The sequence below is a fragment of the Abramis brama genome, assembly GCF_963993115.1.
Source record: "Abramis brama genome assembly, chromosome: 4".
NCBI lineage: Eukaryota > Metazoa > Chordata > Actinopteri > Cypriniformes > Leuciscidae > Abramis > Abramis brama.
The window spans coordinates 32,860,098-32,882,477 of NC_139966.1; the positions used below are offsets into that span (position 1 = coordinate 32,860,098).

The window sequence follows — 22,380 nt, forward strand, 5'->3', positions numbered from 1 at the left end:
CTAAGACGTGACATCATGCCAAATTAACTAAAAGTGCACCATATAGTTAGCCTAGAAATCTAGACGCACCCTAGCGGCAGCAAAATTTATTTTGCAGCCAGGGTAGTCTAGCAACTCTCCGTTGACTTTCGAGCTGGAAAAACCAAACTCTAGTCAGGCCAATCAAATCGTGTATAGAGTCGGTGGGCGGGCTTAAAGGGATAGTTCGCCCAAAAATGATATTTAAGCCATGATTTACTCACCCTCAAGCCGTTCGAGATGCATATGTCAATCTTTTTTCAGACGAACACATTTTCAGTTATTTTAGAAAATGTCTTAGATCTTTCAGTGGTTATAATGTGAAGCAATGGGGTCCAGCTGATTCAAGTCGCAAAATGTGCATGCATCCTTCACAAAAATAATCCATCCGGCTCCAGGGGGATAAACGAAGGCCTTCTGAGGGTAATCCGTGCGGTTTTGTCGTAAAAATATACATATTTAAAACTTTATAAACGAAAATAACTGGCTTCCGGTGGCGGTCGGCGCGCGTTCATGGAGATGAATGACGTTGTGACGTAGAGCGAACGTAGAGTTTTGTTTTGCTCTACTCTCTAGCTGCGCTGTCACGCTCGTTCTACGTCACGACGCTTCCTGCGCTACGTCCTACGTCATAAGCCAGCAACCATCTCCATGAACGCGCGCCGACCGCCACCGGAAGCCAGTTATTTTCGCTTATAAAGTTTTAAATATGTATATTTTTACGACAAAACTGCACGGATTACCCTCAGAAGGACTGGTCCAGCAGCACGACAGCCACACTGGCGATTGTCACACTTGCCTGCACACTTACATACTGTGAGCAGACTTGGTGGTAAGGGCTTCAGACATTTTGATGGCAGGAGTGTGCCAAAGTGCTCCTTCCATTCAAGTCTAGTCTTGCTTTGGGATCCTTGGCTGTTGCAAGCAAGTGGCATGCTGTATGAACCAGAAAAGCCCCTTGTTGGATATGGCCTCTTATCCCACTACTTGTGGGAGGGAGAGCATCAATTCCAGCACTTCCACTGGTGTAGATTTCACCAGTGCCATACTGCTGACAGATCTCCTTCATCCCGAGTTCTTGAAAATATGGGCTGTAGTGGAGAAGCAATGCAAAGGTGTCTGTGTCAATGGAGACTATGACAACTCTCTTGCACTGCTTCACACGGACAGCCCACTCAACATCATCATCATCATCACTTTATTTATAAAGCGCTTTCACATCAGCAGCAGCTGAACAAAGTGCTGTACATAAGGGTACAAAAACATCGACCAAGACATAAATAACAGTCACAATATCATAAAAATAATAAACTAGGGGTGAAAAATCTAACCCAATAAAACTATATCAAAATAAGACAGTTAAGAGCAAATACTAGCAGATAAGATCAAGTCTCAGTTTGGGTTGAAAGCCAAAGTATAGAAGTGAGTTTTAAGAAGAGTTTTAAAAATCGATGATGAGGAAGCCTGACGAATGGTTAAAGGTAAGGCATTCCATAACTTGGGAGCACAAACAGAGAAGGCCCTATCCCCTCTGAGCTTCCGCTTGGATCCGGGGACGACCAGGAGCAGCTGGTCAGCCGACCGGAGGGACCGGGAGGGAGTGTAACGGTTGAGTAGCTCAGTTAAATAAGACGGAGCAAGACCATTTAAAGCTTTAAAAGTAAACAAGAGAATTTTAAAATGGATTCTAAAATGCACAGGCAGCCAGTGGAGTGAAGCCAGGACGGGAGTAATGTGTTCTCTCTTCCGGGTTCCGGTTAAAACCCGTGCAGCGGCGTTCTGAACCAGCTGCAGACGTGCAAGTAAGGATTGACTGAGTCCAAAATAAATGGAGTTACAGTAATCCAGCCGTAAGGAAATAAAGGCATGGATTACGGTTTCTAACTGCTGCCTGGAAAGGAAAGGTTTCACCTTTACCAGTTTCCTTAGGTGATAAAAACTTGATTTGACTGTGGTGTTGATTTGGCTGTCGAGTTTAAAATCACTGTCCAGTCTAAAACCAAGATTTAATACTGTGGGTTTAAGATACGAGGCTAGAGGACCCAGCTCAACAGGGGAGGTCTCACATGAGCCACCAGATCCAAACATTATCACCTCTGTTTTCTTTTCATTAAAATTTAAAAAGTTTAAGGCCAACCATGCTTTAATATCCTCCAGACATGCTAAAAGAGGTGTAATTGAACAGGTGTCATGTCGCTTTAAGGGTACATAAATCTGGCAATCATCTGCATAGCAATGGAAAGATATACCATGTTTTCTAAGAATAGACCCAAAAGGAAGCAGGTACAATGAAAAAAGCAAGGGACCTAAAATTGAACCCTGGGGAACGCCACATGACAGCGGAGCAGGGCAGGATTCAAACTCAGCCATTTTAACATGAAATGTTCTGTCAGACAGGTAGGATCTAAACCACTCCAGGACAGTGCCAGAGAGGCCTACTTGGTGCTGTAACCGTGAGATTAAAGAAGAAGTTGTGGATTTTCATCATCATCCGATGGTGGCCATATTTGATTTGACCATTACGTAATTTGTGGCACTATGGCGGACGAGCACCTCAGTGATTTTTCATGTCTAGGGACCCACTAACTCAGTTCAAGTGAGAAATTCCCCCAACACCAAATTGCGAATGGGTCTACAGGCCAGGTCCAGGATTACTGTAAGAGTTTGTGCATGCGCAAAAGCGAGATAGTGTGTGTCAGACTGAAAGAGAGCGCAGTTCGAAACAGAGTTACACGGAGGGAGAAATAGTTGATAAAACTGTTAAAGAGAGAAAATTTCCAGTTTGATATTGACTTTTGAATCTCTGGTGATTACAGTAGTGTGATTGTATTGAGTGCCACTTAGTTTTGAGTATTTCAAAATCATTAAGAATATGTAGTTAAAAAACAAGTTTGTCGCTGCAGAGAAAGATCTATTTTAACTAAAACTGATCCTTATCATCTTATTCCATTTCAATGTCTCTGCAGAATATAAAGGAAATAAATAAAATAAAATGTAAACTTTGTTTTGTTAAAGTGCATTGTATTAAAATGGCCGTGACTGTAGTATTACACTGATGGTGGGTTTAAAACAATTCATTTTGACTGTCTGAATGGAAAGCTTAAATTTAAATGGTTAAAGTGTGCACAGGTTTTTAGTCCTTTTTTTTCTCCAGAATTTATTAGTAGGAAATTACTAGTTATATATAAAAAAATAAAAAAATAAAAAAAGTATATCGACTAGCCTATGCATTTCATTAGGTTTGTGAATTGGTATGTTTTCTAATGGTATCTCCCAAGGGAGAGGATATACTCTTTTTTTATAACTAGTAATTTCCTACTATTAAATTCTGAAAAAAACCTGAGGTTTAAATTATTGGACCAAAAACCTGTGCACACTTTAACTATTTAAATTTAAGTTTTCCATTCAGACAGTCAATTAGCAAACACCATCGCACACCTGCAGGTGATAGGTGCGCTGGGAAAAAAATATCAAAAAAGTAGGTTAAAAAATCTGCAAAAAACAAGGAACTCCCGCACACTATCAGTACTTGCAAATGAGTATCAAAATCCGACCTTCATCAGGCATATACAACTATTCAAACTCAATCCCATTTAAAATAATCATGACCAATCAATGTAAAGATCCATTTGTAACCAATTAAGCTCAATGACTGAATACATAATTAACACCACATCATCATAAACAGGTACTAATATAATTGTGAATAATATCAGAGTTAGTCAGTGCACTTTAACAAAACAAAGTTGAAATTTTAATTTATTTATTTCACTTATATTCTGTGGAGAAACTGAGATGGAATAAAATGATAAGGATCAGTTTTAGTTAAAGTAGATATTTCTCTGCAGCGATAAACTTGTTTTTTAACTACATATTCTTAATGATTTTTAAATACTCAACTTCTTTCCAATCCTTTGTAATACGAAGATCAAGATACTTGACTTTATTCATGATTGAGAATATCACAAATGCTCTATAGTTGGTATGATTATATTTAGATATAAGTGGTATTGATAGCTCTGGGAATCTGCGATTGATCCTTTGAATCAATCCTTTATTTTTTCATTTGAATGTGTTTTCTGTATGTGATTTTCAATTATTATTTTAGAATGTGAGGAGGACTTTTATTATGGTGTGGCGACATGATGTCATAAGGCTGCTCCGCGCTCCTGCGTCTGTGATTCGGCTGAAAAAAAGGTTTGTGTTAAAATCAGTTCAACCCATTCAGACATATATAGAGAACTGTGAAATAAGTTAATTATGAATGAAGGTAACATTAGTAATGTATTATATCTAATAAATTTAATGAACGTTATTTTATTTTTTTGAGAGAGAGAGAGAGAGAGAGTAAAGCACATCCACACATGAGTAACAGAAAAGGTGCGTCTCATTTCGTTCCCTGCATGTAAATCAGTTAATCATTAACACGCTGTTTGGTCGCTGTCAAGAAATTATATAGAAACTGGCTTTTTGAAACCAATTCAGATTCAATTGAGTCAAATGCTTCTCAAAATGATTGACAGTTTGTGAGTGCTCGAATCACAGCACGCTGACGTCAGCCTCGTTACAACAGTGTAAATGCAACAAGAACAACAACACAAACGTGTTTAATGACAACTTCTACAAATCAACTGCCAATGTTTTCAAGACGGTGTAACTGTAAATGTATTAAATGTAATATACAAATCAATACAAACCTAAATATCTAAAAATTAATTATTATTGTTTAATAATCTGTGTTCTTTTATTAATTTGTAGTGCTATTTTTTATGTCATTTAAGGCCATACCCTCTGTCTCTTTTACCAGTACACTGACTACTGAACTAGGGAGCTGATTGAGATGCACCCAAAGATTTTGCTTGGATTAATCTTTCTTTCTGTTAATTATTCTCATCTTGAACATGACAGAGTGTCAAAACAAACAGAAAAAACCCTGGTGAAGCGACTAAGATCCATGTGACACTGTTATAAAGATGGCGTTTATTAAAGAAGAGAGTGAAGACATTGAGATTGAAGAAACATTCAGAGTGAAACAAGAAGATACTGAGGAACAAACAGGTTGGTTTCATTCTTTTCATTCAAGTCTTTCTTCAGTCATTCTGCGTAATGTACCTCTTTATCTCCATTTATAGATGCAACTTGTCACAAATTAAATTAGTAAAACAACAAAGAAATAGCCAAAACAAAACAGTTATTTTGGTAACATCAAGCCATCAACATTAACCCAATAACTACTGAACTGAATTTTTTTTTTTTTTAATCCTCAAAATCACTTTATCAAATCAGGGTCTTGTAAACATTACTTTTTTTCCTGGCATACTGATTGAAACACTTTTACTCCTCAAAATAATAGTGTTTAATAGGAAATAATACTAAATTTTACTGCAAACTTTGTTGCGTTATTTTCCTGTTATCTCTGTAAAGCTGCTTTGAAACAATCTGTATTGTAAAAAGCACTATATAAATAAATGTGATTTGACTTGGAAAAACACTTTCAACTTTTAAGTAAGAAATGTAATCAATAATTTTTTTTATATTTGTCTCATATTCGTGTGATGCACATGGAAGCTAACAATTTTCAGTATTCAAAATTCTTCACAAAAACTGTTTTAGCAGTTTTAAACATAGTTTCAAGGACACTATTTTTCTAATATTTTATATGTGAATAATGGCAGACTTCAGATCTCTGTAATTAATCAATTCTCTTGGGTCAGACTGTGGGTTATAGCCCTGCACTCGGCTGTTTTCTTAATCCCGCTCGCTAGGGCTTGATTTTCAATTTCAATTTTGGCTTCAAGATAATCTTGATAATCGACAAAACGATTATTGTGCTGCTGCCGCATTTCACCCAGTGCACCATTCTTTCCTTCACAGCTGTGCGCTTTCATTCATTCCTGAGTCAAACTTAACATCCCAATCAAGCCGAATAAGTGATTGTTGTATAATACAGTCTTATGTTGCTAAACTGTGGGATGTGTTTGTTATTAAACAGTGTTATGAAAAACGCATTAAAGGGTTAGTTCACCCAAAAATTAAAATTATCTCATAATTTACTAACCCTCAAGTAAAAAACAACAACATGGTAAACATGTATTGAATCGCGCTAAAATTTGTGTCGATAACAATGATGGATTAATCTAACAGCCAATCACACAGCAGAAATAAATGTGACAACAGCCAGTCAGCGTACAGCTTTTAGCTTGCACGGCAATGTACATGCCCATTTCCTACTGCAAAGAAAGCTCAACCCGAGGAAGAAAGAAGTGTGGAAGTGGCGACGAAAGTAAAAGTGAAACTGACCTCGAGTTATCATCAAAAGATGACGAAATTCTTGATTAAAGCACAAATTCAGTTATATACTCATTTGAACCGCACACACAGACCGTTTATCCGCTCGGTTCAAAGCTCAAATGGCAGCGCGAGCTTACTAGAGCAGATGTGTTTACTCGATGATCGTTCTTGATCATGCAAGCACTAAACAGCGTTGTGAGATCCAGAGAAGTGCTTCAATTCAGAAAGAACACAAATGTCTGTGATTTAAACCAGTTTAAAGCCAGGTGAAACAGCGCTGACAATTAAGAGAAACACTGTGTGCAAGATACAGTCATAAGCTTTTCAAGGCTAGTGTAGGAACACTATGAAGGTAATATGATGTCATTAAGAATCGCATGCGCAGAGTAAAATTTGTGAAAGTGTACATAAGATTGCAAGCGTAAATTAAATTGGCATGCGCAAAAGATTTGTAAAGGTGTAAATCGCCTTTCAGGTGTAAGAATTTTTTTTTTCAGCATTTTACTGTTATTGTTATTTACTGTATAATTTATGTATTGTGAAACTGCAGCTTCATGCTAACGCAAAATAAATAGGATCTGTTTACTAAATCAACATAAACTCAATTTTGACAAAAAATAACTGATTATGTCTGAATAAAAACCCAGCAACCAGGGAATACACAGCATCTTGATATGTTTATATATAGGGCTATACAGCTAGTGGCCAGCTATACAGCTATACATCTAGTGGTTACACAATGGCATTGCAGGTGATAAATGGTGCATAATTTAGAGATGCTCTTAAAATACACTTTAAAAGGGAAAAATATTATTGTAACTCATTTTAGTAAAATAATAATAATTCTGGAATCCTCCCGATCAGTAGACAGGTGAAATTATGCATGCAGTAGTAGATGCTAGGCCTACATTCAGCAGCATCAAGATTACACACTGATATTTACATTTTTACATTTACATTTATTCATTTAGCTGACGCTTTTATCCAAAGCGACATACAATTGCTATACATGTCAGAGGTCGCACGCCTCTGGAGCAACTAGGGGTTAAGTGTCTTGCTCAGGGACACATTGGTGTCTCACAGTGGATTCGAACCCGGGTCTCTCACACCAAAGGCATGTGTCTTATCCACTGCACCATCACCACCCTGATATGGCCTGATGAGCAGGATACATGCACTGATGAGCAGGATACATGCACTGAATACACATAAATCTTTCTTAACACATCAGCTTCAAATTCAGTATGGACTCATATAGGCAGCCTAATGGTGCACAGCCTATTAAGCAATTATGATTTATTTGTATATTAATTTGGCATGTAGGCCTATGTGTGCATTAAAAGTACCATTTCATCAACGAGAACGATGCTGAGCCAAATGAAGATAAAGATGTGTTCTGGTGACTGGCGTGTTTATTGAACCAATCAGATAAGAGTAAATCGAGAGCTAGCGAGAAGCTCATTTGATTGGCTACATTAAGAAGGTGGACTCGCCCTCCTCTTCGCACTTGCAAAACTCAATGAGTGAGAGAATCGTGCCAAAACTGGAAGCGCAGGTAAAAGAAAGACACAACTGTACAAATCGGGTTATTTCGGGAACTTTTTTGCCTCATGCACACAACAAGCCATTTAGACATTTGCAACAGTTTATTTTTTTACACAAACGCAATTAATTACGCAATTAATCTGTTTTGCAGTTCCTGACTCAATTGTTTTCGGTTGCAAATTGCTGTTCACAGGCCTGCAGTGCTTTTGGCTGTATTTGTGCGAAAAAAACGTGCCAAAAGTGTAAGCGCGGAAAAATGGAAGTCAGAAGAATACAGATCCTATTTATTTTGCGTTAGCACGAAGCTGCAGTTTCACAATACAAGCATTACACTTACGAATAACAGTAAAATGCTGCAAATATTTTTTTCTTACACTTGAAAGGCAATTTACACCTTTACAAATCTTCTCTTGCACATGCAAATTTAATTTACGCTTGCAATCTTATGTACACTTTCACAAATCTTACCCTGCGCATGCGATTCTTAATGACATCATATTACCTTCATAGAACACTAACTGCACCATGATATTGTGGCAGAAACATGGGATATTCGTTTATAATTGTATTATTGTGTATATGATGTATTAAAGGAGGAGCCTAATGGAATATAATTACAGTATTTTTGTGATTAAGCTATAGCATTTGAGTATTTATACAAAATGTAGCCTATTTAGTAAAATTTACATTTTACCATGGTAGTGAGGTGCTATATGCATGGTTTTAATTGCGGTTATCGTGGTCAAAATGAATGCTACTATAGAAGACCAATGGTTAAATTTGATAAAACTCAAACAGTCAGAATATCTAAATTTTACCATATCAAAATGAGGTTGTTACAATTTTTACAAATGTTGCTGTTTTTGTTCATTTACATCTGCATTATAACTCAAGCTACTACTACTGTCAACTCACTGTCAAATGTGCATTTCTAAGAGACAACATGTCATTTTATTAATATTGCAGCCTGCACTGCAAACTGTGCTGAAGACAACACAAACCTTTCATGACTTTAAACAATATCAGCCGTTAGAGCATGAAGAAACTAACAAATTATTTTTTCTATTAAGATATTAATTTTGTTAAGGAAAAATGACTGTAAAAGTGTAAAAAATTCAAAAACGTGGAGTGTTTGTTTTGTTCTGACAATAAAGAGTAGTTTAAAACCACAATTAATGGTCTGGGTTCACTTAGGAGCAGAAATCTGCCTTTAAATTTGAAAGAAATCTTATTGTGATAATTTTTTTGCCCATATCGCCCAGCCCTACCTCATCATCTATTAATATTTCTTGGGGGATTCCACAAGGGTCGATTATTGGTCCAACTCCAAAAAATAGAACAAAAAAAAAATTATTGTATATGTTGCCTCTGGGGGTAATTTTTAAGAAATATGCAGTAGGTTATCATTTTTATGCTGATGACCTTAAATAGTATCTTTCCATCGAGTATGGTGACTATTCATTTGTCTCCCGTTTGACAAGTGTTTGACTTAACTCAAAAGGGTGATTTGGAAAATAACTTTCTTTAACTCAATGAGGTTAAAACTGAACTCATCCTCTTTGGAAAAAGTTCAGTTTTTCTGATGAAATGTATACGTTTATTTATTTATTTATTTTTTAAATTTACTTTGTCAATGCATGCTCTGAGATTGTTAGTTTTATGCTTTTGTTTATGCTCTTATGTAGAGCAATTTGTATGGTTTTGAAAGCTACGTATATGACATTAAATTTAGTCGAGTCCTGATGATCCTAATTAGCTGATTCAAGTGTGTTTTATTAGGGTTAGAGCTTAACTTTACAGGAAGGTAGATCTCCAGGAACAGAATTTGGCTAAACTAAACATTCAGGGGTGCAGCTCCCAAAAGCATTGTTAACAACAATGGTCACATCTTCCATGGTTATTAACGTAATTTAACAATTTGCCATTTGCTGAAACTATATTTTCCCATGAACATTAGCAAACAGCATTGCAAACTTGTGTGGTTGGAAATACAGATGTCCATCTGTGGTTAGAAGTATAGTTTCTTGTTAGTGTTACATGTGGACTAGATCATGCTCTTAGGCACAATAACAACAACACAAGCTAACATTCAGTGCAATATATCTTTAATTTAATTTAAATATATATGAATTTCAATCAATATGTTTTAGCATGCCAACAACCAGTGCCAAAAACCAGTGCATAAATTCATATGACTTAAAGAGGGAACCCCATCAAATAAATGAAGTGCTTTATCTTTTAAGGAATGCTTACTTTGACCCGGGAGAACGGATCAGAGATGTCGCCTCAACCCAGAATTGCCAGATTTGTGCCAGTTATACATCAATGATTTTGAATATTTGTTGCAACTTACAAATGCAATTCTTTGCAGTTTATTTGAGTAACAACATCATTCCACCTGCAAGGAACAGAGAACGAAAATGTTCTGGAAAGTGATTTTGTGTCTCTGTGATGGTACCAAGAGCCATCGCTCATTTACAGATCGCATGCTTCTGGTAGGGATTGTTGGAAAGTTTTCTTTCATCGACACAAGACCAGGAGACGTTGGGATAAGCAGAAGTGATTTATTGGGATCTTAGCTGTGTGTCGTCTGTAGTGTTCTTCCAAGTCTGTAGTTTTCTTCCAAGTCTAACTCAAGACAGTTGCCTTGCAAATTTATATACATTTAGGGGGAGGGATTTACATTGAGGTTGAACAAAGCATGCAAATTAAGTATACAGGTTAAGGAACCCGCCCGACTCCAGTGTTTTACCAGTCTCAATCCAATCAGCATAACCATTCAAAAGCATATGTGCTAATCCAATCAGCCTAACAATTCATCGTCTAGGGCATTAAAGACAAAGGTGCGTCTGGGGCTACGGGCTCGAGCCATTAAAGACAAAAGGTGACTTACAATAGAGAAAAACAGGACTGGCAGAAACTGTTGTTACTATTATCCTAACCTAACCTTAAAATGCTAACTTCAGTGTACTCAACTTTTACTGTTGCAACCTAAATTAAACATTTCATAAATTTGTAATACAACAGGATGTAGACTCGTAGGAGTGAGTGGAAGAAGGAGGGAGCTGAGCCTGTATTAGATCTGTAAGCAAGTGTCAATGCCTTGAACTTGAAACGTGCAGCAAGTAGTAGCCATGCAGAGAGAAAAAGAGAGGTGTGATGTGGGCTCTTTTGGGCTTGTTGAAGACAAAAATTGAGGTTTGATTGCACATGATCGAAGTCCAAACAGAAGAGCATTGCAGTAATCAAGCCTAGAAATGACCAGGGCCTGGACAAGAAGTTGTGTTGCATGCTCAGTTAGGAAAGGCCTGATCTTCCTGATGTTGTGTAGTGCAAACCTGCATGACCGAGCAGTCTTTGAAGGTCAGCTGGTCCTCAAAGATTACTCCAAGATTTCTGACTGACCTTGATGGGGTGATTGATGATGAATCTAGCTGGATAGTGAAGTCGTGCTGTAGAGACGGATTGGCAGGGAGGACGAGAAGCTCAGTCTTTGCCAGGTTGAGCTGCAGGTGATATTGTTTCATCCAAGCCGAGATGTTTGCCAGACAGCTTGAGATTCGTGCAGCTACTGTGGGATCATCTGGTTGAAATGAAAGGTAGAGCTATGTGTCATCAGCATATCAATGGTAGGAGAAACTATGTGCCTGTATGATGGGTCCCAGTGATGTAGTGTAAATGGAGAAGAGGAGGGGAATTGAGACCCCTGGATCCAAGGCTATCCCGGATCCCGAGATCCAAGAACTGAACCCTGTGATCAGTTGATGAGCTTTGGATACCTCCTTCCATATGGAAGTCAATGGGGTTCATCAACTGTTTGGTTACCGACATTCTTCAAAATATCTTCTTTTGTGTCTTGCAGAAGGAATAAATTCATACAGGTTTGAAACAACTTGAGGGTGAGCAAATGATGACAGAATTTTTATTTTGAAGTGAACTGTTCATTTAACACAACTGTAATAAATAATGAATAAAAAAAAATAAAGAAATGGGTCATAAACAAATTAGTAATATACATTTCAAATAATTATAGTTAATAAAATAAACAAATAAACAAACAATCCTACACCCCCCTAGCTAATTTGCAGCATGGATTGATACAGCAGAACAAAAGTAATGTTGTTAGCCTGTCTTTTATTGGAACGGACCTCCACTGAAACGGACTGTGCCAAACCTCCACTTTTCTCACATAGGTAACTTAAACTCAAAATAAATAAATGTTAACAAAATATACCATTAATAACTTTTTTTAAAAAGTGTGCACCAAAACTAGTCACTTGTGGTATGAAATAAAAACAAATTGGAAATAAAACTGAAAACGAACCAAATCTGTGTCTGTCATCGTTATGAAATCTATAGCATGTACTGCAACAAACGTTTAACCATGAAATGCTAAAAGATAACCAGAATAATGTGTAAACAAACAAAAGAGAAGGATGTATGTATGTGGGTGTTGTTTAGTTACCGTCTTACTGTGTGGCCCCATCACTGGCCATCACAGAATGGGATCTAGAGGGCATGTGGTAGGATGACTGGAGAGAAGTTTAGATACATCTGCCTTAGTGAGGGGAGAGAAGGAGAGAAGATTTCTGGCTGTGGATGCTTGATCTGAGTTTCTGTGCATCTGGAGCTGAGAACTGACTGCTGTAACAGTTTTGTCAGTGAAGAAACTAGCAAAATTATCAGCAGTTAAAGGGGTGGTGGAGGGGGACAGAGGAGAGAGTAGGATGTTTTGATAAGTTTGCGTGTGTTTGAAACATTAGCCGCGTTTCCATTACCCTTTAAATTGTGCAAATTGAAATTGAAAATTGAAAATGCACCCAATGAAAAAAAAAATGTCAATTGCGCAAAAACTCCCATTTATTGCAAAAAAAGGTTTTACGCTCACATGAGGTGGTTTTTCTGGCAATTCACAAATTTTCGCAAAACTGCGAAGGAAACAGTTTTTGCGCATTTACAGGTCAGTTTACGTAGATGGCGCGGTATGTTTTGGATAGAAGACGAGTTCTTTGTTAAATTCATAAAAGACAAAAGAATTACAGGAATACTGGATTCTAAACCTCAAAGACATGCCACAATCAAGAGCTTGAAGCAGATAAGAGAGAGAAACACCTCATATGTGCCACTCACAAGTAAAAGGGGCTTTTCCTCACCATTAATGCTTGGCTAACACGCCTACGTCTCCTTCAATTAGAAATAATGACTAGTGCGGTGGCTGGGATATAAACCATGATTTTTGGAATGACTGATCGCGAGAGGAAAAAAAACGTTTTAGTCGCATAACATTGGTTAATGGAAATGCTGTCATTTCGCAATATTTTTTTATCGACATTTAGAAAAAAAATCCCAAAAGTTGTGCACAAATCTGTAATGGAAACGTGCTTACTGTTGATCTTGTTTTGGAAATATGAAGATTTTGCAGCATGAAGACTTCAACTGAAAAGGATGGGAGCAGAGACTGATACATACTCAGGTCAGATGGGTCTTTTGGTTAGCGCTATTTTCGCTCTGCTGCCCTGAGTTTGGTCTGGTGTTCACGCAGAACATCAGATAACCAGGGGAAAGAGGGGGTAGCACACACTGGCCTGGAAGAGAGAGGACAGATGTTGTTTTGACAAGAAGTTTAAGTGGAACATAAAGTGTCCGTTGTGGTATTCACATCCAGAGATTAGAATTGTGTGGGTGAAGGAAGAGAGGCTGACAACAGAGGAAAGATGGGAGGGACAAACTGAGCGAAGTATTTGGGATGTGTCCTAAAGAAAGCAAAGAATTAACAATATTGACAAGAGATTCTGAGAATACAGGTAACACCTTTTTCATTTGTTTAGTGGGTTTAGGATTCAGCATAGATGTTGGATTTGATGTTTTACATGTCTAAAGGTTTTCATTTCTTTGTGCCATTAAACTGGTGTTAACTTGTTTTTGTTTCTTTTCACCCTAGACCCGATGGTGCTAAAAGAGGAGAGTCAAGAACTGAATGCAAACAGTATGAGAAAGAAAGATCAGTATGAAAAATGCCATGATTTCATGACTGAAGAGAAATCTTTTACGTACTCACTGACTCATAAAACAGAAACTAGAAACCTCCAGATGAGAGTTCACACTGGAGAGAGCCCTTTGACCTGCCAACAGTTTGGAAAGAGTTTCAGTCTAAAAGAAAGCCTTAAAGTCCATTTGGAAATCCACACTGGAGAGAAACAGTTCATATGCCCTCAGTGTGGAAAGAGATTTACACAGAAAAAAACCCTTATTGTCCACATGAGAACTCACACTGGAGAGAAGCCATTCACCTGCAAACTGTGTGGGAAGTGTTTCACAGTAAAAGGAACTCTTAAGACTCACATGAGAATTCACACTGGAGAGAAGCCGTTCGTTTGTGAGCAGTGTGGAAAGAGTTTCAGATATAAAGAAAGCCTTAATCATCACATGAGGATTCATTCAGGCGAGAACTGTTTTGTATGTCATCAGTGTGAAAGGAGTTTCACAGACAGGAATCATCTTAATGATCATGCAAAAATTCACATTGCAGAGAAGCATTACATGTGTCATCACTGTGGAAAGAGTTTCAAACACAGAAAAACCCTTGAGAATCACATGATAATTTACAATAGAGAGAAGCATCAAATATGTCATCACTGTGGAAAGAGTTTTGAACACAGAGCACACCTTGAGAATCACATGAGAATTCACACTGGAGAGAAGCCTTTCACCTGCCCTCAGTGTGGAAAGAGCTGCACGACAAAAGGAAATCTTAAGATTCACATGAGAGTTCACACTGGTGAGAAGCCTTACAAGTGTCTTCAGTGTGAGAAAAGTTTCACATATCACACAGACCTGAAACGGCATTTGCAAACTCATTCTGAAAAGAAATTGCCGTCTTCTAGCCTAGAAATCTAGACGCACCCTAGCAACAGCAAATTTTATTTTGCAGCCAGTGTCGTCTAGCAACTCTCCGTTGGCTTGCGAGCTGGAAAAACCAAACTCTAGTCAGGCCAATCACATTGTGTATAGAGTCAGTGGGCGGGCTTAACATGATGACGGCAAAGTTGTGACGGTTCCGCATGAATTGCCTGCTAAAACAAAGAAGAGCTGCTGCTGCTGGCGAACAGTCGTCTTTGGAATCGGCTTTGGCTGCGACTCTGGAAGACTTGGAGTTGAGCTTTTCTTTGAGAAAAGAGGTTTGGAAAAATTATCAATTTCAACAATCATGCGCATTCACTCTGCAGAAAAACAATTTAGTTGTGATCAGTCTAATAAAAACAGTCTTGTAAATGTGAGACCCTGTTTGTGTTCTTTGTTAAAGAGTATGGCAATAGAAAGTGTGAATCTATTTAAAATAAAGGCTACTTTAACTCTGCAGCTGAATGTGGGTTTCATCTGATTGTCCGCCTTCATGACAACTTATTGTATTATTACTTTTTATTTATATCCTTCACCTCTTTATTATTCTTTCCTTTGAGGCTTTTTATTTTTGCATTTTTATTCCAGTGGCCACACCTGACCATCTTCTTTGCTATAATTTCAAATATTAAGCGGTTTAGGTAGACAGCCTTTAATTTAGACCAGGGGTGGGGAACGTTGGTCCTGGAGGGCCACTCTCCTGCAGAGTTTAGTTCCAACCCTAATCAAACACACCTGAACAAGCTAATCAATGTCTTCAGGATCACTAGGCCACATCCACACGAAGACAGAGCTTTCTCTATCCGATGTTTTTTTCTCGTCGTCTCAAGAAATATCTGCGTACACACGAAACCACTGAAACCAAATCAAAACGATGTAGTATACATGCTTTTATACCAGTATGTGGCACTGTAATTCTGCAACAGAGATACACTAAAAACGGAGAAGAAGACTTGGAGCATGCGCATAAGCCTTGCGCGCTGTATACAATAATAGTAGGCTCAGTAGCTTTTTCTTTTCTTTTTCTTTTTTTTACCAATAACTTTATTGAACAATATGAACAACCATAAATGGCCTGGTACAAAATAGGGACGAGTCACGATTTTCGAGTATTCGATTAGTTAGCGGACGCATTAAGCTTGCCACAAAGAACTGGCAAAGTAATCATTATGATGTATCAAATATAGCAAGGAGACATTTTAAATGTTTATTAATAAACTAGTGTTTCTGTGTCAGTCTCGGCTGCAAAAATGTTGACGATGCTGACTCGCCATCTTCTCAGTAGGTGAACGCGCCTATAGAGATAAATGCACATTTCATACGGATTACATAAGAGAGTTGTCTGTTTCTTTTCGTTTTTAAATGTTTTGTTTAAAAGTAGACATTTCAAGCTTTCTATATATGTATTTCTGAGTTTCGGTTCATTTATGAGATGAGCTCCAGTTCATGAGCAATGCAAGTCGCCTCCATGTCCTGATTATATTGTCTGCTATATTTGCTTCTTATTAATTAAATCCAGGCAATTGATTGATGAAACATTGATTACAATTAAGATACAATTAATACAAAATGAAATTCACTTTAAAGAAAGGCTTTATACAAAACAAAAGTTAATGAAGTGGTCAAAAGTATGTCTGACCCACTCCATATACAGCTCTGGAAAAAATTAAAGAGACCACTGCAAAATTATCAGGTTTTACTATTTATAGGTATGTGTATGGGTAAAATTAACATGTTTTATTTAACTACTGACAACATTTCTCCCAAATTCAAAATAAAAATATTGTCTTTTAGAGCATTTAATTGCAGAAAACGACAACTGGTCAAAATAACAAGGATTCCAACCTTGCTGAAGCACCCACAGATCATCACCAATCTTCCACCAAATTTCACAGTGGGTGTGAGACACTGTGGCTTGTAGGCCTCTCTAGGTCTCCATCTAACCATTAGACGACCAGGTGTTGGACAAAGCTGAAAACTGGGGGTGCTTCAGGTAAATTCAAGTTCAAGTAAAGTTCACATTCAAGTAAATAATAATAAGAAATAAAAGAGTCTCATTAACTTCTGCAGCACAAACACAAGCATGTAATCCGCATTGTTGTTGCTCTTACGTGAAGTAGTGGTGTCTGACTAGGGTCGACACGTGGGGTGATGACATCATCGTTTCACAAAATTGAGCGTCAGTTCTGGCAGGCCAGGTAGTCAAGACGCTGCTAATGCTATTTGCTAACAACACTGTCCCGTCAGCTGATTTGCTCCAGCTGAGCTGCATTAGCTGGTTAACTCCCCTCGCTGCTCAATGGCCAAAGCTCAAACAAGGCGCCCTATTTAAAGCACATTCAGTTTGCTCATACATGCTTGCTGCTCGCTTCCGCTGCCCGCCACCTCCCCAGCTCCTCCTTATGCATAACGTGGCATTTGCTTTATGTCATGTTGCCTGCTCTGTTCACAGGGGGGATATTTTCGCTCTCACAGTCCTAAACTGTGTGAGCATTCCCTAATGCTGCTGCTGCTGTCCTCTGACTCTCTGCTATTTCATGGTGCTCATGAAAGGTCAGAGGACTCCCTGAACAGAGCCATACCGCCAAATTTCAATTCAAGAACATGAGCTTGTTTGCAATCTATTCAATAAAAATTCTTAAATTATTTTTATTGTCTGTGTGTTCTTGATTTAATGGACCTGACAGAAATATACAGATTGGCTGTACACACGAAAACGCAAGGGTGTCGTATTCAGATTTATCCACTCTAGGACCCGTTTTAAAAAAAAATAGCGGTTTCAGTCTCCCAAAACACCGGATCCCTCTGGACGAAACGCCGATACGATACAACATTTTTACGTATACAGCTAAACTGCCCTACAAAGCCAAAGAGCAGTATCAGCAAAAACGCCAAACTGAGAAAAACAGCTTTTTGTGTTTTTCTTACACCAAATATAAGCATCCAATTAAATTGAACAACAAAGGGTACAATTAGATAGATCAAAGGGAGGTGAATATTAAACATTTAGTTTTTTGACAGTCAGGCAAAATTTGGTAGTTTTATAGGCTATACTGCGCTTTGCCTTTGCATTACTGCGTATACTTACATGGCCATACAATAACATATAGCAGTAAGTGTAGCAAGTGATCATAATCACTTGCTTATATCATAAATCATAAATAATTTTTTATTACCGTGAGTCTGGAGAGGAGGGGGCGGGGGAGACGACTCTCTCCAGTATTTTGAATTTGTACTGCAGTAACTATTTTAAACACTAGCTGTCAGTTTTACACATTAATTTTGACCTTTAAAAGGATTTAGCTCCTGGTTTAAATGGAGAACAAGGTACGGTTATAGACTTCCTGTTATCTTTGTTTTGTTTTGATTTATTTTCTTTGTATTAAGATTAATTGTTGGTTGTTTTGTATAATGTTTAGGTATATTTAAGTCTTTAATCTTTACTTATTTGGTTTTGATGTATGTTTATTTTAAGGTTTATTCATTTTGGTATTTTGTTTTCTTTTGTACAAGCTTTTACGTTGATTCTCAACGAGTCATGGTGTCCAACGGTGATCGAATCTGTGATGACGGACATTCAAATAAAGTGTGTGGAAATCATCAGTAAACGAGTTCAACCTTTCTTAAACCAGGCAGCTACACGGATTGCTCCTTGAACATCCCTGAGCTGTTAAAGTAATAATAAAAATAAAAAAATGGACTACCACAAAAAACATACACATGTATGCTTTACATATGCTTTTTATTTATTTATAAAGTGCTCAAAAAGATGTATATTTTTGTTTAAAGGGACCTGAGCTGTCAGAACAATAAATAATTTATACAAAATAAAGAAAAATACAAATCAGAAAACTTAACAGGATTTGTTTGAACATCAGAAGTTGTTCTCTACTACACTACTCATAGACGCACATGCTCACAAACTCTCACGACTCACACTCACAGATTTTGGAAAAACAGTGGAACTTGGGACAGACAAGAAAGTGTTTTCATCTTCTGTCTATCTGATTCAAATCACAGTCTGCTAATTCAGTGGTAATAATTGAATTGTTGTTTTTTATTTATATACAACTTTTTTGTATTTACAACTTTTCTCCGCGACTTATTGATAGTCGCGCAACGCAACGAATCGATTATGAAATTTTAATAATCGATTTAATCGATTCGTTGTTGCAGCCCTACTGCACATTATAATATACTGTGTGGATTAATAACATGAAAGATCTCAAATAAAGCATTCTCTTTCAATTATAGAAATGATGGCAGGTGTTGAAGCCAACTTATTTCAGGGAGGGAGTACAGGGAAAACCCCCAATTACTCAATCACTGAGTACCATAAGGAGAATTTCAAGTATGTAGAATTGTATTCTGCAATGTGACAGTCATATGAGTATTTTGTTTATGTAATAATACACTACTCCTACAGGACGGCTGGAGAGATTATTGCAGTGAGCATTACACAAGGTGGTCCTCCACCTAACTTTTTCCGGGAGTGGTGCTTTGGCTACATCTCCACTGGGGAGATTGACAAAGAGATGATTTCCAAAGATGATGTGACTGATCCAGAGCTCAGACAACTTATGGAAGAGGTTTTTGTTTCTCACTGCTCAGCTGCTTCTTTGTGTTTGATGTAGTTGGTTTTATGCAGTTTGGTTTACAGCTACCTAAGTAGTATGAATATTTATAAATTCTAAAGAAGCGATAAGTTTCCTATGACCTCATTAATGTTTTCCATCTCCAAGGTTGCGATGGCTGAACCTGAAGCTCTGATTAACCTCCTTGACAGAATATTAGCATGCGGGTACAGTGGTCCTATAACACAGGAGAGGAAGGAAGAAATCATAAAGTGTGTTCATTTTCTAAGTGATTCTTTTATTTTATTGATGCACTGACTCCAGACTCAGTCCACTCCTTGTAAAGCTCCCCAAGTTCTTGAATCTGCTTTTTTTGACAATCATCTTAAGGCTGCGGTCGTCTCTGTTGCTTGTGCACCTTTTCCTTCCACACTTTAACCTTCCAGTCAACTTACTATGAATATGCTTTGATACAGCACTCTGAACAGCCAGCCCTTTCAGCAATGACCTTATGTGGATTCTGTGTCAATGACTGTCTTCTGGACAACTGTCAAGTCAGAAGTCTTCCCCATGATTGTGGTTTTGTGTACTGAACCAGACTGAGAGATTAAAGGCTCTTCCCTGGTTGATATTTCTGTATTATACATTCTTTATTCTAATATTCTGAGATATAGAGTTTTGATTTCCATGAGCTGTAATCATTGGCAGAACTATTCAGATAATTTACTTAAGTAAAAGTAATATCACACTGTAAAATTAAAAAACATGAATGCAAGTATTGAGTATGAAGTAGAAATAGATGTGTAAAAACTCATTGTACAGTAAAATGTTCCCTGTCAGTCACTAGTCAAGTTTCCATCCACTTGTCAATCGAATTATCTGAAGTTCGGTAAAAAACCTCATGCGAATAAAGTTGGTGAAAGTGTGTTTCCATCAAACGGCTTTAAAGCGAATAAAAACCTGTGCGTAATGACGTCACATGCTGTTTTGCGATCAAATTGGTATATCGAATTGATTTGAGACATTTTAAAGTGTTTCCATTCATAGTCTCACCGAATTGCACAACATTTGCGAACTAAGTTTTGCTAGGCAAAATGGATTGCGCCATAATAATAACGTTTCCATCAGCGTTTATCGCATAAGCCGTATATCGATCAAGATAAAATCCGATGAGACCGACCGTATTTCATTTGAGTCGTTATTCATGAAATTCAATCGAATTTTACTGTTTCCATAAGGCATTTTTCATTCGATATCACTAAATGATAAAAACGTGTGGATGGAAACATAGCTAGTGTGAAACCATTATATCTGATGATTCTGGTTTAAGAAGACTGCTGCATTGATGTGTATGTTGCATTTTACTGCTGTAGATGTTTGAGCTCATACTGTTGGGTAGTTTAATCTACAGCAATGCATCATATTGAAAAAGATCTTGTTCTTAAAGGGGCATTCCACCCATAGGAACATTGTTTTTTATTGAAAGTGGGTCATATATGTAGTCGAAATGTAAAATAAATTTTGAATTTGGTGCCTTCGTGACCGAGGAAAGATAAAAAATAACTTCAGGATGCATTTGTATGAAAGACAACAACTCCCACAATGCACCACATTGCACAGCTCCGCAAGCCACTCCCACTAATCCAGAACAGCGCATATCTGCATATAAGAGAAATCACTCTTCCGGCTACAAGGCTAGCTACCACCAGAGCTTGAAATTCATTTCACACAAAATGTCTAGTTAGTTGGTGAACTCATTAGTGCATTACTCCTCGTTTTTATTTCTTTCGAAAAGGTGAATTATTGCATGGTACCGGGATGTTCAGTCAGAACATATGCGGTGCGAAACTAGGATAGTTCACAACACAAAGTCCGTGTCCTCGTCTGATTCAGAGATTTCGTCCAGGCGAAATTGTCATCGTTGAAATTCTTTGCCGCAGACAGACTCTATCTCTGTGTTCGTAGTTGCATAGTGAGATCATCGGCGCCACCAGTCTGCCCTAACTCGAGCCAGTCTGGGCTTCTCGTCCGCGGCAGGCAGGTCTTCTGCCTTGGCTGCTCTTCGCTATAATGCGGCTTGTAAAGGTAGCCACAAACACCTGATTCAAGCATCAGACTTCCGAAATCCTCTTCTTCTATATCATATTGAGTACTCTCCTCCGCTATTGTCATAACTTTACATCTGTCTCCACAGCGCCTGTTAGCTTAGCTTCAAACAAGATGGAGGATATTGCTTTCAGTTTCAGAGAGTAAAGTCCCACCCACTGATCTGTAATAGGTCTGTAGCGTGAGTGGGTCCCGCCCCTGGGAAAGATTGGAGAGATGAGGAACTAGTGCTTGTAGTCTCAACAGAAATCCCCCCCTCTTACACTTCCGCCGACAATGACGCAAAATGACGATTTTTGCGTCATTGTGGGAGGAAGTGTAAGGTAAATAACGGATTTCTCCCATCTCAGGGGAAAATGAGAGAGTGTTGCACGACCATTCAATAGTATGACTGGGTTTCTAACAATGCAAAGCTTAGTGCAAATGGGTGGAGTGTCCCTTTAATATTACTGTCCTTTGAGAACAATGTATCTCTACAAAGCCAACTTTTCATGAGCTTGGGGAACATGTTGTTTATCTGAGAGTGCGTAATTTTTTTTAAGTAGGAGTAAGAATTTTCTCAAACCATAAAGGGAACACTTCATCCTTCAGTCACAAACATTTAAAATCAGCATCTGAAGATATGTTGTGTATACATGATTATTATAAGATGCAGTGGAGTGTATTGATATAATTGCATAAAAGGGAAATACTAAAGCTTCAAGTTTGTCAGAAAGTGTCTTTTCTTTATGGTTTACTATTCAACATATTAGAATAAGAAACTGACATTGTGGAGATTTCATTTCTTTTTATTTCCATTTCTCACTTTGAGCACCGGAGTATTCTAATCTTGAAAACACAGAAATGATGCACATGTGATGTTCCTACCATAGTGCACTCCACAATGATGGTCAAATTCAATTTGAAGCATAAATCCATCTCCCTGTTGAGGTGATGGGCCTGTCCA

The 22,380-nt window shown here is 37.8% G+C and overlaps 1 protein-coding gene across 4 annotated transcripts; it reads left to right on the forward strand.

Annotated features, from left to right (window-relative positions):
- The first annotated feature begins 4,156 nt into the window (after window positions 1-4,156).
- LOC311080816 (uncharacterized protein) lies at window positions 4,157-22,134 on the forward strand. Of its 4 annotated transcripts, XM_084110962.1 has the most exons (5): window positions 4,157-4,215; window positions 4,927-5,076; window positions 19,009-19,105; window positions 19,181-19,343; window positions 19,497-22,134. In XM_084110962.1, exons 2-5 carry the CDS (start codon window positions 4,992-4,994, stop codon window positions 19,644-19,646), a joined length of 495 nt encoding a protein of 164 aa, XP_083967088.1. In that variant the 5' UTR covers window positions 4,157-4,215; window positions 4,927-4,991; the 3' UTR covers window positions 19,647-22,134. The 4 variants fall into 4 exon arrangements, with proteins under 4 accessions (XP_083967088.1, XP_083967086.1, XP_083967089.1 ...); XM_084110963.1 differs by lacking the exon at window positions 19,497-22,134 and having other exon boundaries at window positions 4,192-4,398; window positions 19,181-19,459; XM_084110960.1 differs by lacking the exons at window positions 19,009-19,105; window positions 19,181-19,343; window positions 19,497-22,134 and adding an exon at window positions 13,796-15,211.
- Window positions 22,135-22,380: the final 246 nt, after the last annotated feature.